This window comes from Ambystoma mexicanum, chromosome 2q (genome assembly GCF_040938575.1).
Source record: "Ambystoma mexicanum isolate Mex_15411 chromosome 2q, UKY_AmexF1_1, whole genome shotgun sequence".
NCBI classification, from domain to species: Eukaryota; Metazoa; Chordata; class Amphibia; order Caudata; family Ambystomatidae; genus Ambystoma; species Ambystoma mexicanum.
This window is the reverse complement of record NC_090924.1, coordinates 115,886,361-115,904,162: the sequence shown is the minus strand read 5'-3', so window position 1 is coordinate 115,904,162 and position 17,802 is coordinate 115,886,361. Positions and strand designations below refer to the sequence as shown.

General features: G+C 43.4%; 1 protein-coding gene across 1 annotated transcript in view; it reads left to right on the top strand.

Moving 5' to 3' along the window:
- The window catches only part of NME3 (NME/NM23 nucleoside diphosphate kinase 3), a 77,963-nt gene extending 68,812 nt beyond the window's left edge, over positions 1-9,151 (top strand). The window contains exon 5 of the mRNA XM_069646992.1: positions 6,890-9,151. Coding sequence (XP_069503093.1) covers positions 6,890-7,007 — 118 coding nt within the window. The 3' untranslated portion in view covers positions 7,008-9,151. The remainder of the gene's footprint in view (positions 1-6,889) is intronic.
- The last annotated feature ends 8,651 nt before the right edge of the window (positions 9,152-17,802 follow it).

Genomic DNA, 17,802 nt, shown 5'->3' with positions numbered 1-17,802 from the left:
GGAGAGCGATCACTTCCCCTCATAGCAAGTTTGGATTTGCTGTCTTCTCCAGCGATCTCAGTCCCTTTGGAGTCTCTAGAGTTTAATGCACAATGTAACTGATTGTCTTGGAGCGACCTTAACATTGAGGTAGCATCTACCATGGCTCTCCCCTTACTGGAGACTTCACTCAGATCAGCTCCTGCTGACGCTGGCTATGCACCTGCGGTTGCCCATCTGATAATCTACACCTATGAAACCTGTGTGGAGGACATTATGAAGCAAACTACGATTAAACAGCTGTCCGCTCTCGCATCGGTCTTGGCCCCAAAAAAAAAACGCATTCATCTCTGACAAGCATATCATGGAAAGGAAAAGGGCCGTGCGCAAAGACCTTCGGAGAATGGCACATGTTGGACTCTCTTCTGCAGGATTTGTCAGTGCAGCTTGGTCCGCAAAAAAGGACTACCACAGCTGGACTACGACAGTTGGCTTAAATTGCACAAGCATCAGGTGCAATGTGCCCTATTTAAAAAAAAAAAGATATTTTTATTGGTTTAAAAACAAACCTTTAAACATTTTTTTTTTTTAACAAACATCAATTCCTTCACAATAACTCATTAAATATTCCCAGTCCTACCAGGCCCAAGTTAGCTGTTGCATCTTTCTATCAACCAGTCATTAAGATTGAGGTAAGTTCGATTTCAACAAGCTCTCAATCACTGTTAAGAAAGATGTGAATGGGAGTATCAGTTTCATGTCAGTCCCATTAAACATTTTCTCCCACCATTCGTCGGCACGTAATGAAAGATGTTCCTCAGCCCATGAGCCCAGGTGAATTGATCGCACATCTCTCAATTTGCCACAGAACAGTATCAAATGTTTGAGAGTCTCCACCTCACATGCACAGAATCTGCACGCTGTGTCTAAGGATGTATTACAATCCCATACTTTAAGCCGCTCTTTAGTTTTGAAGGCGTTCATTCTAAACAGCATAAACACTCTCCTTGCGTTCGCACTCGGGAACAGGCCTATGTACCTTTGAAGTTCATTAAGCGCCCTTGCTTCGGTCGGTGCAGCGGCCCTCAGAGTGTTGGCAGATCTTTGTGCACATGTCGCCGCCCCGGTCAGCATGCCAGATTTTTAGCTTTGCAGCATCAGGATTGTCGTGTAATGTTTCTAAGTTAATATCTAACTCCGCGAGAAGATCTTCACAGCGTTTGGCCCACATTGATACCATGTTATTTCCCTCAGAGGATACGGCATGTAGGATCTGAAACTGCGGAATGTTCTCGCGTTTTTGTGTTTTGCGAAATAGGGACAAGAGGTTCCAATAAATTCTACCATGCAATGAGGTTAGTGCCAGTTCATACCTTATACATGTCCTGGACAGTCCCTTTGGCAGGCTCAATGCTTTGGACCAGAACGTATTCTCCAATGTGGACCACAAGGACTCGGGACATCCTAGTGCATTTTCAGCTCCATACGTTAGAATTGGAGAGACCTTTTGTTGGTAAAAGTTTCGAACTGGAATTAGAGAAAACCTTCCAAATTTTTTATTTAGAAGTGCTTGATTGGCAAGTTGGTGACATTTCCTCCTGATTTCAGTGATCCACGGGCCGTCGTTTATATTAGAGCTTATCCGCATGCCTAGATATTTTTACGCTGCTTGACAAGCCTACCGAATCATGGCCCAGCTTCCATGTAACTTTACTTTTGGTTTTGTTTCGAGCTGTTCTCAAGTTGTTAAGCACCATGATTTCACATTTGGAGGTATTAATCTCCAGTTGATTCTTGGTCACATATTTTTGTACTGCATCTAACTTTCTCTGGAGGCCAATAGCTGTTATATCTAGTACAATCAAATCATCTGCGTATAACAGCCAACTGATGTGAGACATGTGGAGTTGGGAGGAAAAGATCGCACAGAATTTATGGCGTCCCCAATGTCTGATATAAAGAGGCTAAAGATGGCGGCGGCCAATGGGCATCCCTGCTTCACACCCTTGTGCATCTTGATCTCTTTGGAGAGCGTTCCTGCTTGGTCTAGTCGGATACGGATCGATGTTTCTGTGTGTAGATCTTTAATTGCATTTGCCAAAGCAGCTGGACAGCCCCATAGTCGCAAACTTGTTCCACAGAATTTCACGATTAATAGTGTCAAATGCATGGGAGAAGTCGATAAAATCAAGGTAAACTTTAGTGTTGGTACGTATGGCCTCCATCTTCAGCAAGTTTAGAATAAGTAGATTCAGCGAGCATCCAACGTATTTAACAAATCCAGCTTGTCTTATGTCTACCCGATTTAGCCTTTATGGACCATTCGATCAGTTCTCTTTGTAGCACTGTAGCATAGATTTTGCCAAGAACATCCAGCAGTGCCACTGGACGGTTGTTTTTAGGACAGGCTCTATTTCCCTTCTTGAAAATAGGTATGATTATAGCCGATTTCCAGGACCTTGGAGTCTGCTGTTGTACTCCTATCCTTTCAAACAATTCCAGACACACGTCTGCCCAGATATCGGGATGTTGCTTGATTGTGAAATTCGTTAGACCAACTGGTCCGGGTGCCCTGGAATTGTTTGCTTTTTTTATTATGGCCGTGATGTCTTCTTTTGAAGAGTATGTATCCCAAGATGATTCAGTTGGGGCAGATGGAATTGGGGAGACATTAGGTTTACTGTAAAGGGTGTCATAATGTGTCTGCCATTCAGCTTCCGTCACCATGCAGGCTTGGAGTTACATTTGAGGTGCTTCAAGGTTATTAATAATGCGCCAAAAATCTCCACTGTTTTTGTTTTTTAAGCACATCAGCATCTTCTCTGCGTCATGCTGTAACAGAAGGTGCCTGTAACCTTTGAGCCAATTTTTGTAGTTTTGTTTCGCCAGCTGATTTTTCACTTTTCTTACTTGGCTCGGGAACATTTTGTTTTTACGGATTGTTGAAAACATCAGACGTTTCCTTTTGAGCACTTCTAAATCGAAGCAATGGGTCTTTTTGAATGACTGATTTTTAAGCCCTATGTTTTTTGCTTTAAACTCAGATAGCAGCGGTGCATATTCCACTGTTGAGCCTCCTTTGTGAAATTGTTCAGATAAATACGCGACCTCATTTGTATCTAGCCACAATCTGATTCTACTAGCTTCCACCACTACCTGTGTTGACCACTCTGAACCAGGCTTGTTACTAAAAGTTGAGAACTCCATTTTTAGCATCTCATGGTCGCTGTTGTGCATTTGAACAACCTCTAGAGATTTGACTAGTGAGTGAAGGGCGTCCGATGCAAACATATAGTCAATGGTGGATGTAAGCTCGCCACGTTGAACCAGGTGGAATGTCTCCACGGGTACATCCATTTAGTATTGTGAGGTTGCGAGCTTTTAATTCTTCCAACCATTCTTTTGCAAGGCTTGCTTTTTGTGAATTTAGCGGCTTAAAGTAATCTATGTTGATATTACCGCAGATTATTATGTTTATTGGTTGTGTGGATTCCATCAAGTCGCCAATAATTATGGAAATTTGATTTATGACGCGAAAACGTCCTAGCATCTCTCGATAATAACACTATTTTTGTTTTGGAAAATCATCAATGGGAGAAAGGCCCTGACCAGAGATCTTAATCGGGTCTAAAACCAGGATTGGAGTGTTCAAGTTCAATCTACTCTGAGGGGCACTGAACCTGCCATCAATATGCCAGAGGTTGACTCTGCAGCCTGGACTTTTACCAAGACCCCTGATGACATCTACAGGGTTATATTGGATAGTAAGTAATCTCGAGTACCTGGCCCAGATGGAATCTGTAATCCTCTGATAAAATCTGAGGTCTGGGCAAATGCACTGTATTGGCTCTTTTATTGGATCAGCGAGATACAGCGTATCCCTGCCTCTTGGCGGGACAGTATCATTGTCCCGGTTCACGAAAATGGTAGCCACCTTGATCCGGGCAACTATCGTATGCTGGCCCTGCTCGATGCCCCGGCCAAGAGTTTTGCCAGAGTATTGTTAGAAGACCTAGGGTCCTGGGCTGAGAGTAAGAACATCATCCCATACAATCAAACAGGTTTTCGAAAGGGCCTGAACGCCTCCACTAATGGCTTTGCCCTTGCTACCATCTTTCAGCAGTCTGGCCATATCCACAGTGCCCCTGTCTACATGGCTTATAGCGATTTTAGTTAGGCTTTTCACACTGTGGACAGGGTTAGGTTGTGTAGAAAGCTGCAATCATGGGGGATCCCGCCTGGCCTGCTAAAGATGATTGCCTTGCACCAACAAACAATGGTCAAAGTTGCAATAGATCAGCGTGGCGCCCTTACTAGGTGGCCCCTAACCTGCAAAGGGATTGAGCAAGGTTGTACCCTAGCGCCTATGCTGTTTAACCTATGTCTGGCTAACCTAGGTGAGGCCCTTGCTAGCCTATCCACCATTCCACCAAAACTTGGAGACACTCCGATACAGTGGATGGGTTACGCAGACTACCTCGTACTCTTTGACTTGACCCCGGGTGGGCTCCAAGCCTCACTGGATTCCTTGCAGTCATTTTCTGATGCTAATTCTCTCAAATTGAATATTGCAAGTGTCATGATTTTCAACCCACGAAATAAGCAGCCCTCTAGAATTTAAGTGGCGCATGATGTGGAGGACACTTGTGTTAGTCTCTGATTATCGATATCTTGGTGTTCAATTGGACTCAAAACTTAGTGGGAAGAACCATAAGTTACCAAGGCAAAGATCTGCCAGATTGCGGGCACCATTGGGTCCTTCGCCCGGTCGGGCAGTGGGTACTCTATTGGGGCTTTGCTCAGGCTATACCAAGTTAAAATGTTGCAGATTATTTTGTATGGAGCAGAGACCAGCGCCCCCAGCTCCAGTCGGAGCTCTCTAAACTAGAATCCATGCTACTAAAACAGTTGTTTAGATTGCCTGCCGATACTGCTGCAGAAATGATATATTTCGAACTTAACTTCATTCCAATTCTGATCCGTTACCAATTGGGCTTACTATCAACATACTGTAAGCTGGTAAATTCTATTGATGCCTCCTGCCTCCTTGCACAATCTCATATACGGTGTCTTGCATTCTAGAGCTAGCCGCATGTCCCCTAGTTCTAGCACAACAGTTGAGGGTTTTTCTGACAGGTGGCTGGATGCCCCCTACAATGTTCTCGGCATGCCCCTTAAGCAATTTAAACTGATCATGAAAACTATACTTGTTACTGCAAGGAGGGAGCAATTGACTGTGAACCTTGCCATTAAAAGTAATGCCACTCTGTATATTGAGTATATCCAAGATGGGGCGCATCTTCCTACCTACATGTATCATTTTTTAGGTAATTCACTTGTTTGGGACTACCTCAATGTAGTTAAGTCCTTGGAAATCATGGGAGCATGGCATAAAATTCCTAGGCATGCTAGAATCTGTCGATTGTGTAGGGAAAATGAACTGGAGTCTGACAAATATCTCTTGTTCAACTGTAACTCCTTGATAAGACTGCGCGAAACAGCGCTTGAGATCAGCCGGCTTGAACCCAAGCCTTTCTGGGAACAATCTCTGGTCACTTTTCATGGCTGGGTGTTGTGAAGCTTGCATTATTTACCTCACTATGCTGTGGAGGAACACTACTCAAAGGTTAGCTTCTCTGACGGACTGAAATATCACTGTAATTGGAAGGTGCAAATGGAATGGGATTTTATTCTAAAGCAAGGTATTACCTGTGGTTAAATGATCTGGATGGTTTGTATTAAAAGTTGACTTTTGCTAACTATAAAATACTACACTTAAATTAAAAAAAAAACGATCTCTAACCCGAAATAATTATATCTGCATGCCTGTTGAGGCTACACACTGCCTAAAAGAATGGGGTGATGAGGTATTCAACTCAACATGCTGCTGAGTGAACATAAAGGTGCAGATGTGGAAGCACAAAGGCTCAGCTGCAAAGGTTGTTCAAAGTAAGGAACAGTTTCAGGAATCTCTGGATTCCAGGATAAGGGGAGATGTTTGTAGACCATGCGACCAAGTGTACAGAAAACATAATGTGGCTCCTGGGACAGAGGTCGATGGACCTAGGGAACCTATGCAGAGGTTGAACAAGAAGTGAACAAGTGCAACAGTTTTATGGACTAGCGCAACAATGGATGGGCTAGGGAAAATGTTAAGAGGTCGATGGACTAGAGGACGAGCACAGAGATTAAAGGACTGGGGGCAGAGTTCAGGGGTTGACGACTAGATTGTTGATGTTGAAATAAGGGATTGTGGACAAGGGTTGGTGGAATAGGGGCACATGCAGAAGTTAAATAAGGAACAGATGCAGCTTTACATTTTTAGGAAGTGTATGTTAGAAGGAATGGACACGTGCTTGGTTGCAGAGTTAGATGATCTGAGGGACTGGTGCAGGGGTGAGAAGGATTCACAAAGGACCTGATGCAGCAGTTTGTAAATGTAAAATTCTTGTTAGAGTTCATGGACTTGGAAAATGGAGCTGAGGTTAAATAACTCTAACACAAGCGCAAATGACGGGTGGTGGCCCAGAACACCGGCCCAATACCTTATTGGTTTTACCCACATGCTCAGGGGTTTAAAAGCTTAGATGAGCGTGCAGAGTTTGATGGGGCCTGGCTTTGGATGCGGATGGGCTTTGGTGTGTAGATGCAGTGGTTATTTAAGTGGCTACAAGGTAAAGGGGCAACTGTTGATGAACGGGAGTGGTGCCCTACTTGTTGAAATGACTCCAAACTTGGGGCCTAATTCACATAGCGTTTTCCAATGGGGATTTGCCATTATAACGGGCTTCTATTAGGCCCTTGGAGTGCAAAAATTCAGTGAGTAATTCCAGGATTGCTCTTTGCCAAAAAAACGTGATTTGTTGCAAAAGTTCTCAATGTAGTCTGTTTTCCCCTGTTCTTCTTGCAGGAACGTGATTCATGGGAGTGACTCAACAGAAAGTGCACGGCGGGAGATTGGCCTTTGGTTCAGTCCAGAAGAGCTGGTTTGCTGGGAAGATTGTTCCCAGAAGTGGATCTACGAATAGGCAGACTGCAGGGTTGGCAATGCTGACACCAAGTGTGGAAGGACTGAAGGCGAGAGGGAATATTTAGAAAGTCTGCGAACATCAGCTTAATTTCCTGTAGGGTGCGGAGGAGCAGTGCATTGTCGGCCGGCCAGAGGGTAGATGGATACAATGAATCTCACTCCTCCATTTGTAGAGCTGAGTGGCTGTATTAAATGTTGGACAATTCTGTAGCTACTTATTGTGGGGCAGGCATGCCCTTTGGTTTCTAATTTGGCCTCCTGGATATTGACCCACGCAAGCCAGACCGAGCATTGGCCACGATGCTAGGCCTGGAACACTTTGTGTTCTATTGCAATACCCTAGTTGATAATCCCAGATTTCGGTCATGTCATCCCAAAACACTCCATCTTGATTTGAGCTGCAACATGGCCTGGAGGTGGCGAAATATGTGAAGACAAACTCTCAACATGTTTCCCTGCATTTGGGCCATTTTGATATGGAGTCTCAAGACCACTCGTATCCACTCCCTGTGTTTCCCCCTCTTCAGACATGGAATCTGCCACCACCTCTGCCTAATCCAGATTGTGCTCGAGGCAGAGAGGCTTGGGTCGCCATTAGTACTGACTGCTCTTTTGTAGCATAAGAAATATAGACAGAATTCATAGGGATCCTGTGTAATGACAGACTTGGGCCCCATTACAAGTATGACGGAAAAAATGGGCGACAACGGAATGACCGCCAATGTTCCCGCTTCGCCATATTAAGAGTATAGTCCTGGAGGCTAGGATTTACCTCCAGCATTGTGCAAAATAGGCAGAATTACCATAGCAGCAGAATTACCGACAGTAATTCTGATAAAAAAGCCCCATAGAGACCTATGGACTCATAATAAAATGTGGATTTCCACCGCCATTTATAATCCGGCAGTAATTCCACCATACCAAGTGGCGATAGTGGTAATTCAGTTGGGTAATACCAATCCATTTGTAATGATGCCCATTGTGTGTCATGCAGTTACTGATGTGATCGCAGGGCCTGGTGCAGATCACAGCAGAGGAACCTGGTGATGCCGTTATGTGGTGCCATAACAAGCCAGAGGACAAATTAAAAAATGATGGAAATTCCCCAGAAGGCAGATAGATCGCAGCAGTGTTTGCAGATCTGCTCCTTCTAACCAGTATTCTATCACCAGGATATTGGGGGGTGAGGGGCTATGTAATCCGATGTTACCAGTGCCCTACGGCTACAGGAGTTCAACACTGGGGCGCCTTTGGTTAATTAATGATTTGTTACTGGATTACTGAAAATCTCCTAAACATGTCAACCTTTGGCCGACATATCTACACTAAAAGCCAAACTGTCTACAAATGATGGCAATGTTCTGGGCCTTTACTTGGAGGAAATGGAGCGGGAGGTGAGAAGGAGCCGTTGGCGATTAATTGCATACGTTCATGTTCTGCTAGTGCCCGAATGCTGAGGTGAAAACATGTGTATAAATGATTGCACTGGGCTGTGTGGGGTGGAGACAATCGTGGAGAATATTTATTTTCTGTCAACTATTGAATGTAAAAGTTTCCGCCCTCTGCAGCTCCACATCTTCTGGACAAGGAGTAAAAGTGTTAAAGTGTAATGTAGAAACCTCCCTAGAACAGCACCACCTACCAATGCAAAGTAGACCAGAATAAGGCTTTGAGAAAGGGGAATCTCGCCTACAATGGTGTACGACCTTTATCCCAATCTTTCAGGAAGCATCGACTACTTCTATGTGCTTTACAAAGTTTGATTTTAAAAAATAAATAAATAAAGGGGATGACTTGAATTTGCTAAATATGATCTTACTCTCTTCTTAAAGGGCACACATATCCTGAAGGATTGCAAACTGTGTGCAGACGCAAGTGATGCATGTGGTGTGGCATGCCCCCTTGTGCCTCCGTCCAACGCACCTTCACTTGTGGGGCAGCTTCACTGCAGAGGAGGCTTGGACACCTGCACCAGAGATGGCTTTGCAAGCTGCGCCATGGATATGGCATGCTTCGGAAACTTGGGTGGCGGCTGTTACTAAGGAGACATTGTTTACAGCTCAGTTTACATGTGGCAAGAGATTCTCTTTTTTTATAATTTTGTCCATCTGCTTTGTAATAATAAACAGTAAGAAAACAAAATCTGTGTTTGAAATTCATTGACTCTCTATTCTCTTGCAAAGGCAGAACGGGAGGGAACGGGGTGCAGAGATCAGGGCGAGTTGTCGTCTTGGGCATAAGAACAGAAGTGACTGGCGACAGAAGACCCAGTACTAACCCGTTATGCAGCTGCTTTTTCGGTGCCCTTTCTCGCTTTCCACAATCACCGCATGATTGAGGACAGACCGTTTCTTTTAGCTAATAATGGCTGCAGCACCATCTGATGGGACATTTAGCTCAGTGATGAAATATGAGCCTACGGGCAAACTAATGTTAACGAGAGAATTCTTCTTCCATTGTACACATGCCGTTATCTGGGTAGCTTTTATTTGAGTATTGGGTCATACCTATGGGCAATTGTAGACCTTTACTACTATTGAACTTGCAATAGACTGCCGCAGACACCTATTATTTGTGAACTATATTGATCCCTGTCCCAATGCAACTTAAGGCTTCAGCATTTTAAAAGATGGAAAGTTAAATGAATTCTTGTTATGTGACTTAAGGTTGCATTTTCTATATACCTGGAATCTTAGCTAGATGCCACACACATAACTGCACGTTTCTATCTAGGCCGTGTAGCACTCTTCATTCCTAGCACTTCGTCCTTGGCTCGGATTACCCATCATTTACCCCCTCTTCCCTTCTGCACTTGTACGTTCAGAATACTCACAAGGCATAGTAGGTTCGTACCCCCCTCCCTCCCTCTCCGCTTCCCCCTCTGCTCTTAAATATTGTATTTTGTACTGTATTTTCCCACTCTCCCTCCCTGCGGGCGCTTTCAAACAGTATGTTCGTATTGCATAAGCACCTAACGAGCAAACAAATAAATAAATAAGCCAAATGACACTTTAGAAGTTAATCTTCGATTTATTTATTTTTTGTTTGGGGGTTGTTTTTTATAATCGCCATGTAAAGTGTATAAATGAAAGCATGCATTGATGTAAATATGTTTCTCAAGTGTGTGGATCAACTGCAGTCGCTGGAGTTGGGGTGGAATTATGCTTGGTTATCGAGTGTGTATCTTGATAGCAAATTTCAGTGTTAGAAAGTAATATGTGAACAGGCATTTAACCTTTAAAAAATTGCTATTTAAAAAGGAAGGGCTGTAGGCCTATTTCATTCATGATGGTGGGTGCAACAATGCTCTCAAGTCCTTGCTAGCTGGTTGGTTGCGTGGGTTGGGGTGGCAGAAACCTTATGGTTAAAGTGTGGCAGAACAGAAAGCGAAAAGAGCCAGGCCAAAGGAGTTGTGTCTAGTGCATTGGCTGTTTGTGCCCCATAGGCAAATGCTGTGAGAGCAAGGTCCACTTGGCAGCATCAGAGTTACAGGTTTGTTAACCAAAGTGGCAAGCGCAGCCTGGCATCTCCCAAATCCAAACTGTGAATTTAATCTCTCTAACCCTACACACCAGTCTGCAGGCTATACTAATGATCTCACACTCAGTGATGTGAGCACCTGTGTGAGGAGGTAGGGTCCAATGAAACCCCAGGGATTTCAGGAGTAGGGTGTGTGAAAGAGTTGGAGATTTGGTGGTGGAGGTGGTTGGCGCAGAAGTAAGGCTCGAGCATGGGAGCAGAAGGAAGCAGTTGGAGGGAGAGTGACAGGAGGCTGATGTGGAGGCACGCAGAGGGAATGAGGAGTTGGTTAAATATGACCCCAAGGTTTTTAAATTTAGTTACTAGGTCAGGTGCTGGGCTTAGATGCGGACTACAAAGAAGGATTTCCATCTTGGGTTTAAGAAAACTAGCTTTCAGTCACCTAGAGATGGATTGTGGGCATGCAATTTCCTGAATTTGTGGTGTAGTCATTGTCGAGGTGGATTTTAACCTGTATTGACATGGTTTTGCTCATACCCAGTGGTGGAAATGGGGAAAAAATTGGTGGGGGATTCCATAAGGGCGGGGTGAGGGTGGAGTTTGGGGGGGCGGTGCCTGAGGAGGAGGGCTTTAGAAGGCAGAGCTGGCAGTTGACCTCCGATCAAAACAAATGTGAAAAATAATAGTTTAAACAGCGCTTTTTCTTTCATGCTGCTTCTTTTCCAAACTATGTATCAATTCCACTTTGGCACTGGTGATGAGTTACTTTACTATGCAGATAATAGTTTTTACCAGTGTTGCTGAATGCCATACTGCAACTTAATAACCATTCCCAAAATACACAAAGCGCGTGCTGGTAGCAGTAGCTTCCCAACTATGGCTGCCACCCACTGGAACGACCTCCTTCCACACATCAGACTAATTGACTCGCATGCAGCCTTTCGCAAGGCCATCAAAACCAGGCTCTTTATTTGACACTCCATGTGTTTATCCTGCATCTACCTATGTTGCTGTAACTTAGTAACCTGTACCGTATCCACCTCTGTAACTGTAACCATGTACCCTGTAATAAGATTACTTCTATGGGCGGCATTCATGTAACCCGGAATCAAGCCTTCTTACGTTCCTCTTATAGCACCTCAATGCCTTTGGGCTGCAGTGCGCTCTACAAATCCAAATAAATAAATATTCTTTAAAATGCACAATTTTTATCCCATTTTATAAAATAAAAAACCTTCTCCTTGGGTAGTATACAAACGGGGTGATTTCTGTTCGCCATAAGCAGTTTTCGTTTACTTGAACCCCACCCGGCACAGCTCCTGCAGCTCCTCTCTGAAAGCAGTTGGGTGGCTGGAACTATCCCACACAATGCAATGTTAATAGGGGTATTTATTTATTCATGCGATGTTTGTCAGATTCCTGTATATTTATGCAATGTTTGTCGGATACAGATATCTGACCAACATCGCATAAATAAATAACCGGGGTCCATGTATCCGACAAACATTGCATGAATAAATAAACTGGGTCCTGGCTGAGAACTGTAACTTTCTCTGGTGAGCCCATGCACGGGGTCACCAGAGGAAGTTAGTTTGCTTTTCCTGCAGCTGTGACCTGTATCAAAGTCTGCTGTGTACACGCAGGAGGGAGGAGCTAGCAGAGAGCTCATGGCGGCAATGAGCTGCTTTGCCCCCCTACTGCATGCTGTTGCTGGCGATTTCTTTTTGTTTTTTTTTCAAAATAATTTGGGTTTTGCAGCGGCTGACTCTGGCTGGGTCCTGAGATCCGGCTACACATCTGTTGCTGGATCTTGGATCCGGCGCGATCCGGCCCAAGGACCAGCGCTGCTCATACCCTACTTGCATGAGCCTAACCTTCGCCCCATATGTAAACACAATGCCCAACTGGGCCTGTGACAGTTGTGCTACAGAGATAAGGACTATACCAACATAAGACTCCAGAGAAAGTTAGATCACTGTGCTTTATGGCTAGAGATCCATCCACCCTTAGCTCCTGACACGTTTACTGTTACTCACGAACAGTTGTGTGGGCCTATGAACCAATCCTTATTACCTGTGTGTAAATTACTGATATTAGATGTCATGAGATTTCTCTTAACCGTTTTATCATAAAAACAAGCTTTTACATTTGCAATTTAGTTCCTCTTCATACCCATAATACAGAAACCGTTAAAAGCTACTAAATTGTGTGAACATTGTTTATGCACATGTATTCACTTGTAGGGATAATATGAGCATTACAGATAGTACAGTCGAACAAGCAATGCCCAAGAAAAGCAATAGTGTACTTGAATATAATGCTAGCATTCTGCTCTGCCCCTATTCACATATAGGAATCTAAAGCCTACATTAAATCAACAATGTGTATAGCCATCCAAAATATGGCACAGTAAAACTAAGGAAATCCTCTGTTGTGCCGTCGAGATGGGCAAGCCATTAGTCATGTTATTTCAGCCACTATTGAAATTCCTTAGCTACTAAATGGCAATGACTTAAAAGCAGTCTAAAGCCCCGGATAAAGATGCACATGCTGTATTCCGCTTTAACATCCACCAATGCACGTACAGTCCATTTATACTAGCTAGAAGTGCAAGGGTTAGCAAAGGTTTGAAACAGTCACTATGTCAAAACGTACACCATAACTCCGTTCAGTGTTTTTCCAAGCATTGGTGAAAAGCCAAGAAGCTTGAGCTGGCCAGAAATGTGCATGGCCACTCAGCTATTGAGTTGAAGGCCATGTTAAATTTAGAAATGTGAAACAATTGTGTTTTAAAGTCTAATTTAAGCTCCAAAATTACAGGAACAATAGAAACATTGGCAACATGCCTCTGGTTTTGAAGCTAGGCACACATTTACTATACACTGTAGAATATATCTGAAATAACCAAGCTGAGAATGACTCCTGTGAAACTATGCTAGCAAACTTACTCAGCCATCTCGAAAATCTTACAGACCAAGTAGCTCCCCTCCAAACCAAGTCAACTAGACCCACTCAAAAAAAACAACAATGGTTCTCCGAAGAACTAGCAGAACAATAAAGGGATAAACGAAACAGAGAAAATGCTTGGCTAAAAGACCCCTCGTCAGCCAATAAAGCCCTCTGGAAGGAAAGTGAAATAAAATATAAACATATGATAACCGAGGCTAAGAAAAACTTCTATAATAAAAAGATTTCTACCGCCGCTAATTCCACCAGCAAACTGTTCAATATTCTAAAATCTATAGCAAAACCTAAAGCCATCACCCCTCCTTTCCTAACCTCACAAGAAGAATGTGATAATACTCAGATCGCCTTCTTCAACAAAATTGCAAAAGCCAGGGACACTATCATAAACTCACTGACCAATAAAAAAACGACAGTCACCTTGCCAGTCAAGACCGCAACATCAGGTATTGGAACTTTTAAGTTCACCGAGATCAACAGCAGTGAAATGATCAAGGTACTGGCGACAATGAAACCCACGACATGTGCAGAGAATATCATCCCGCCCAAAATAATATTGGACAACTCAGACATTTTCGCCCCCACCTTGACAAAGATCATTAACGCCTCTTTTCAGAGACCAGAAAGTTCCTGATGCCATCAAAAAGGTCACAGTAACCCCCCTGGTAAAAAAAAACAATCTCTATCAACGGAACCCGAATAACCTTAGACCCATAACAAACTGCAACTTCATCCTCAAAATCATGGATAGGATCGCCACCATGCAACTCCAGACGCATGTGGAGGAATCAAACTCCCTCCACCCACAACAGTCCGGCTTCCGCCCTGCCCACAGTACCGAGACAGCCCTGTTAGACCTTCAGACCAAAATGCTCGATATTATTGACAAGGGTAAGACGGGCCTTCTCATCCTACTTGACCTCAGTGCTGCATTCGACCTCCTCGACCACAACTTACTCGAGAATGCATTAAAAAAGTCCAACTGCTCTGATGAAGCCATCAGCTGGATTATGTCCTTTCTAAAAAACAGACTATCCAGGGTGCACTAGGGGGGGACAAGTTCTCCTTGGAAAAAGAAATCCTCTGTGGAGTTCCCCAAGGGGCCAGCATGTCACCACTGCTGTTTAACCTCTACTTGAGGTACCTATGCCTTGTTCTCGACCATATCGACACCTATTTCACTAACTATGCTGATGATACGCAGCTTGTATTTGAACTAAGTGGCAACTATCAGAAAGACAGCGAGCAACTTGCCACGATATATAACTACGTGGAGCAATGGATGGACTCCAATTGGATGTGCCTTAACGGGAAAAAAATGGAGCTCATCATGATTGGCTCATCCTCTGCCCGAGCTAAGCTATCCCCATCTTACACATCCTTCCAGATCAAAGATACATCCATACCGGTCTGAGGCAAGGTTAAAACCCTCGGTATGCTGCTGGAAGCATCCTTGGGGGCGGATGCCCAAGCACAGTACATTTAAAAAAAAAAACTGTGCCTACCACCTCTGACTAATAAAAGCCGTTAGACCCTTTATATCAGAGGACAACTGCGTGGCCATAGCAAGAGCCACCATCTTGTCGCGCCTCGACTATGACAATGCCTTAATCCTGGGTGCCTCCAAGCAGTGCCTACAAAGCTACCAAGTTGTACAGAATAACGCCATAAGAATTGTTGAGCTTAAATCTAGAACAGAGCATATCAGCAACTCCAGAAGGGAGCTTCACTGGCTGAAAATTGAAGATAGGGTGCACTTTAAGACCTTAACCATCGTTCACAGATGTATCCACGGAAAGGCACCAACGTACTTAAAAACTAGGATCAAACCATATGTTCCAAATAGAACACTGAGATCGTCCCAACTCGGCAAAATTGCAACGGCCCCACACAAACTCAAAAGCGGCCTAGGCAGAGCCTTTCCGACTATTGCTGCCAGCCTCTGGAACAACCTTCCGGACCATCTAAGACTGGAAACCAACTATTCCCGCTTTCGCAAAATTGTAAAAACCCACCTCTTCAAATAAACCGCCACCCATCTCACTCCCAGTCAGAGTAATCTTATGTGATCGTCCCGTCCTATCCGTCCTGTCACCATTTGTATGTCTTTCGTGTTCTTGTCTCTGCGCCCCGAGGCTCGCGAGCTACCGGCGCAATATAAATATGAAATAAAATAAAAACGGCTAGCCCTAGCCACTCATTCCAGCTCTTCCCTCCTTGGATGTAGGTCTTGCTTCAGCAAGTCTGGAGAAACATCTGTCTACCTCCCCAGATCCCTTCTGTTGTGCTTTACGTAGAATTTAATGAAGCCTTTTCTTAATCACTCTAACGCTCTGAACCCTGTAGTGCACTATGATTTATGATGTTGCAGAAAAGGGAAGCAAGAGTTGCGGTGTCATGAGGCTTTCAGTATTCTGTACCAAGTGACAGCGTTTATTTAGATCTCCCACATTCATGCACTCTGGCCCTTGGGTAGGTTAAATTGCCATATTCTATACTTTACAGTGAGCAGTGATTCCTGATGCCATGTGCTATTCGACTCTGCAGCTGGTATTTTACTTAATCTCAAAAGGGATGTACGCTTGTAACTATAAACAATGCAGTGTTAAAACCTGCAATGCATTCAGAATGTTTTTTGTCAGCATTTTTGTAATTTCAGAAATGTAAACGTTACTTATTACAGCTTCATTCAACTGCATGAGCACGGTTTCAGCTGGGAAAGAATAAAATGTGTTTTTATAATAGAAATATATAATAAAACAAACCATATTTGTCTATCTTTTTATTGCATATTTTCATACAAAGCAAAATAAATACAAAATAACGTAGGGTCTCTAACGAGCATAGGACGACAACAAATATTCGTTCAAAATGTTTCTTCCTCTCCAGCACTCTATGCACTCCATTCTTTTATCTACCAGTCTTTCGATTCCTCCAACCTTCATGGGATTAAGTTATTACAAACCCTGAAACGCATTAGGAGAGCAATCAAGCCCACCTTCCTCCTCACTGTTTCCCATCAGCACTTATTTCTCTTCTGGATCTTGCTCAATATTTACGGCATTTCGACATGAACCCTCCCTGACCTCCCTAATATCATTGATCTACCATCCTGCGGGTTGCCTTCCTCTTATCGTAGTCCCATCATCATTAGAGCAGGCTCTCAGAACCTGGATATTTCCCCTCACATTCCATTTCCGCTCTGTGCCCCTCGTTACACACTGTGTGGATGGAATGTTATTAACATAATGGTTATTTAAGTATCTGGGGACGAGGGGTGTATCCAGGAGAGGATAGAGGTGCCACAAAAAAGAAAGGAGAAGAACAAAAAGCGGTAGGCTTCTGGGTGCAAAGTATATTTGTTAATGAGTTCCCATAGTTCCCTGTTAAAGGTTCCCTTGTTGGTTTGTGCCACGTACATTGGTTTTTCCATCAAGAATATGTCCCACACCTTCAAAAAACCAATCTGCGATGTCCGGAAGTAAAGTAGCCTTTCTTTTTTTATTTGATCAGCTTTTTCTAGTTTACAAGAAAAATATCATACTTAATTTATAAAACAAATTTGCTTTTTCATATCATTACAGTCCTTTGATCCGCAACTACATAGAAATAGTTCTAGACATACATTTACAATTCCTTAGGTCATACATTTTCGCAACAAAATTCTTGCCACGCTTGTTCTCCTTGGTGAAGGACTTTTTCCAACTCTTCTTTTTAGAATTAGCCAAAGGTATTTTGTCAATGCTAGTATCAGACCCTGGTTAGTCATTGTCATAAGTCTTTCTCACAAGGCAGAATTAACGACTGCAAAAGTAGAGTGCACCCATGTACCTAGCAGGCAAATCCTGTCAGACACCCGATTTGGACATTCCAAAACCAGATGTATTGTTTCCAAAGGTGCCAGTCCGCATACATGGCAACTACAAAGCTCCTTTGGTATGTTTAGTTTAGGCTTATGTCCTCCAATGTGGGGAGAGCATTAAGGCGGAATTTGATGTAAGTCACTTAATTTTTAGAAGTTCATTTTCCTAAATACTTTAGTTTCCCCCTCGGTGCATCTCTATACAATTTAAGTCTCTCTAGGACCGTCACGTCTGTATACTTAACCCACCGCGTCAGCCTCTTTTTCTTCACAAAGTTTGAATCAGTTTCTTTGATCTCAACTGATTCTTCAAAATACAGGCAATGCTTTCGGGTGCAGTGTTGGATTTTATTTACTTAAACATTCATGAAGGTAATATCCTAAACTCGGTTTTTCAGCCCACTTTTGTTTATGCAACAGAAAGACTGCGTTTTACATACTGGGCCCACCAAGTTGTAATACCCAGTTCCAACTGAATAACACTAAT